Raw genomic sequence first — 1,205 nt, forward strand, 5'->3', positions numbered from 1 at the left:
CCGGCACGCGCCGCGCCGCGCCGCGCCGCCCACCGACACCGGCCGCGCAACGCGCCTTCTCATTGGCTGCCAGCCCTCTCCCAGCCGGCCCCTTTCCACTGGCTCGCGAGTCACCTCCGCTGCCCCTTCCCCGCAAGACGCTGCTTTTTCATTGGGCGTAGCGGCTGGAAGGGAGGGGCAGGCGTTTCCGTAGCCATGCTGCGGCCCCGCCCCGGCTGACGTAGTCTCATAGGAAGTGGAGAAGAGTGGCGGAAAGGGCAGGAGGACCTCGCCAATCAGCGACGGCGGCGGGGGAGGAAGCGGCCAATGGGGAGCGGCGTGCCTCGGAGCCAATGGGAGCGGCGCTTCCGTCCCTATATATAGCGGGCCGAGGGAAAGAGGCTCTTTCTCCCGCCGCGCAGAGTGCGAGCGCTGTTGTAGGATGCTGGGGGCAGCGCGACCGCCGCCGCACGCGCGGCCTCGGAGCGGCGAGAGGCCCGGCCGCGCCGTGAGGCCATGGGGGAGCCCGCTCTGGGCTCGGCGCCCGCCCGGCTCCTGCTGGGGGGTCTCTGAGGCGGCGGTGGGATGCGGCTGAGGCGCGGGCGAGGCCCAAAGCGCGGCTGCCGTGCGAGGTGGGTTGGGGGCAGCGTGTGCAAGCGCTCCCAGCAACAGGCTGAGCCGCCTCTACCCTGGGTTCGTGGTGCGAAGACTTAACAATAATGGCGGGGCTCTGGGAGTAGTGACTGGGCTGTAGAAGAGCAGATGCTGCGGTTACTGCTTTTTCTCTGCCTTTTTGCACGCCGTTACGAAGGACGAGGGAGCCTTGCCTTTCTGTGGACGCTTTCCGGGATGCCAAAATGGAGCCCTTCAGCCGGCAGCGGCTGGTGGCGTTTTAAGTAGCTGGAGCCCTCTGCAAGCACTTCTCCAAAGGCACTCGTTCCGACAAGCTCCCTTCCCCTTCGGGGGGGGGGGCGCCCCCTTCTCCAGAATGCTCCCCTCCCCGTTGCGCCCAAGGGGGCACCTCAGAGCGCCGTGGGGGTGTAAAGCCCACGGAGGGGGGTTTCGCCGCGGCGCCGCCCGTCCGATGATGAGTCTCTCGCTGCTGTTCACATCCTGACGCGCTGTGATTACTGCGTTTGAGCTGCTGAGGACGGGCGGCGGCCGGCCCCGCTCCCCGCCGCTCGCCCCCTTCCCCCGAGCCGCCGCCCCCATGCCGGGTGAGGCCC

The 1,205-nt window shown here is 69.0% G+C and overlaps 2 protein-coding genes across 15 annotated transcripts in view; one reads left to right on the forward strand and one right to left on the reverse strand.

Annotated features, from left to right (window-relative positions):
• Positions 1 to 150, reverse strand: part of THAP9 (THAP domain containing 9) — a 9,715-nt gene extending 9,565 nt beyond the window's left edge. The window contains exon 1 of the mRNA XM_026068481.1: positions 56 to 150. Coding sequence (XP_025924266.1) covers positions 56 to 63 — 8 coding nt within the window. The 5' untranslated portion in view covers positions 64 to 150. The remainder of the gene's footprint in view (positions 1 to 55) is intronic.
• A 296-nt stretch (positions 151 to 446) lies between these two features.
• The window catches only part of SEC31A (SEC31 homolog A, COPII coat complex component), a 48,138-nt gene continuing 47,379 nt past the window's right edge, over positions 447 to 1,205 (forward strand). For 5 of the 14 annotated variants that reach the window (XM_026068438.1, XM_026068439.1, XM_026068443.1 and 2 more), the window contains exon 1: positions 456 to 611. In XM_026068438.1, the coding sequence (XP_025924223.1) occupies positions 565 to 611 (47 nt within the window). In that variant the 5' untranslated portion in view covers positions 456 to 564. Of the gene's footprint in view, positions 612 to 1,205 lie in introns of all 14 variants that reach the window. The other 9 variants (XM_026068440.1, XM_026068442.1, XM_026068445.1 and 6 more) reach the window with 5 other exon arrangements.

This window comes from Apteryx rowi, unplaced genomic scaffold, assembly GCF_003343035.1.
Source record: "Apteryx rowi isolate R43461 unplaced genomic scaffold, aptRow1 scaffold_270, whole genome shotgun sequence".
Classification (NCBI taxonomy): Eukaryota; Metazoa; Chordata; class Aves; order Apterygiformes; family Apterygidae; genus Apteryx; species Apteryx rowi.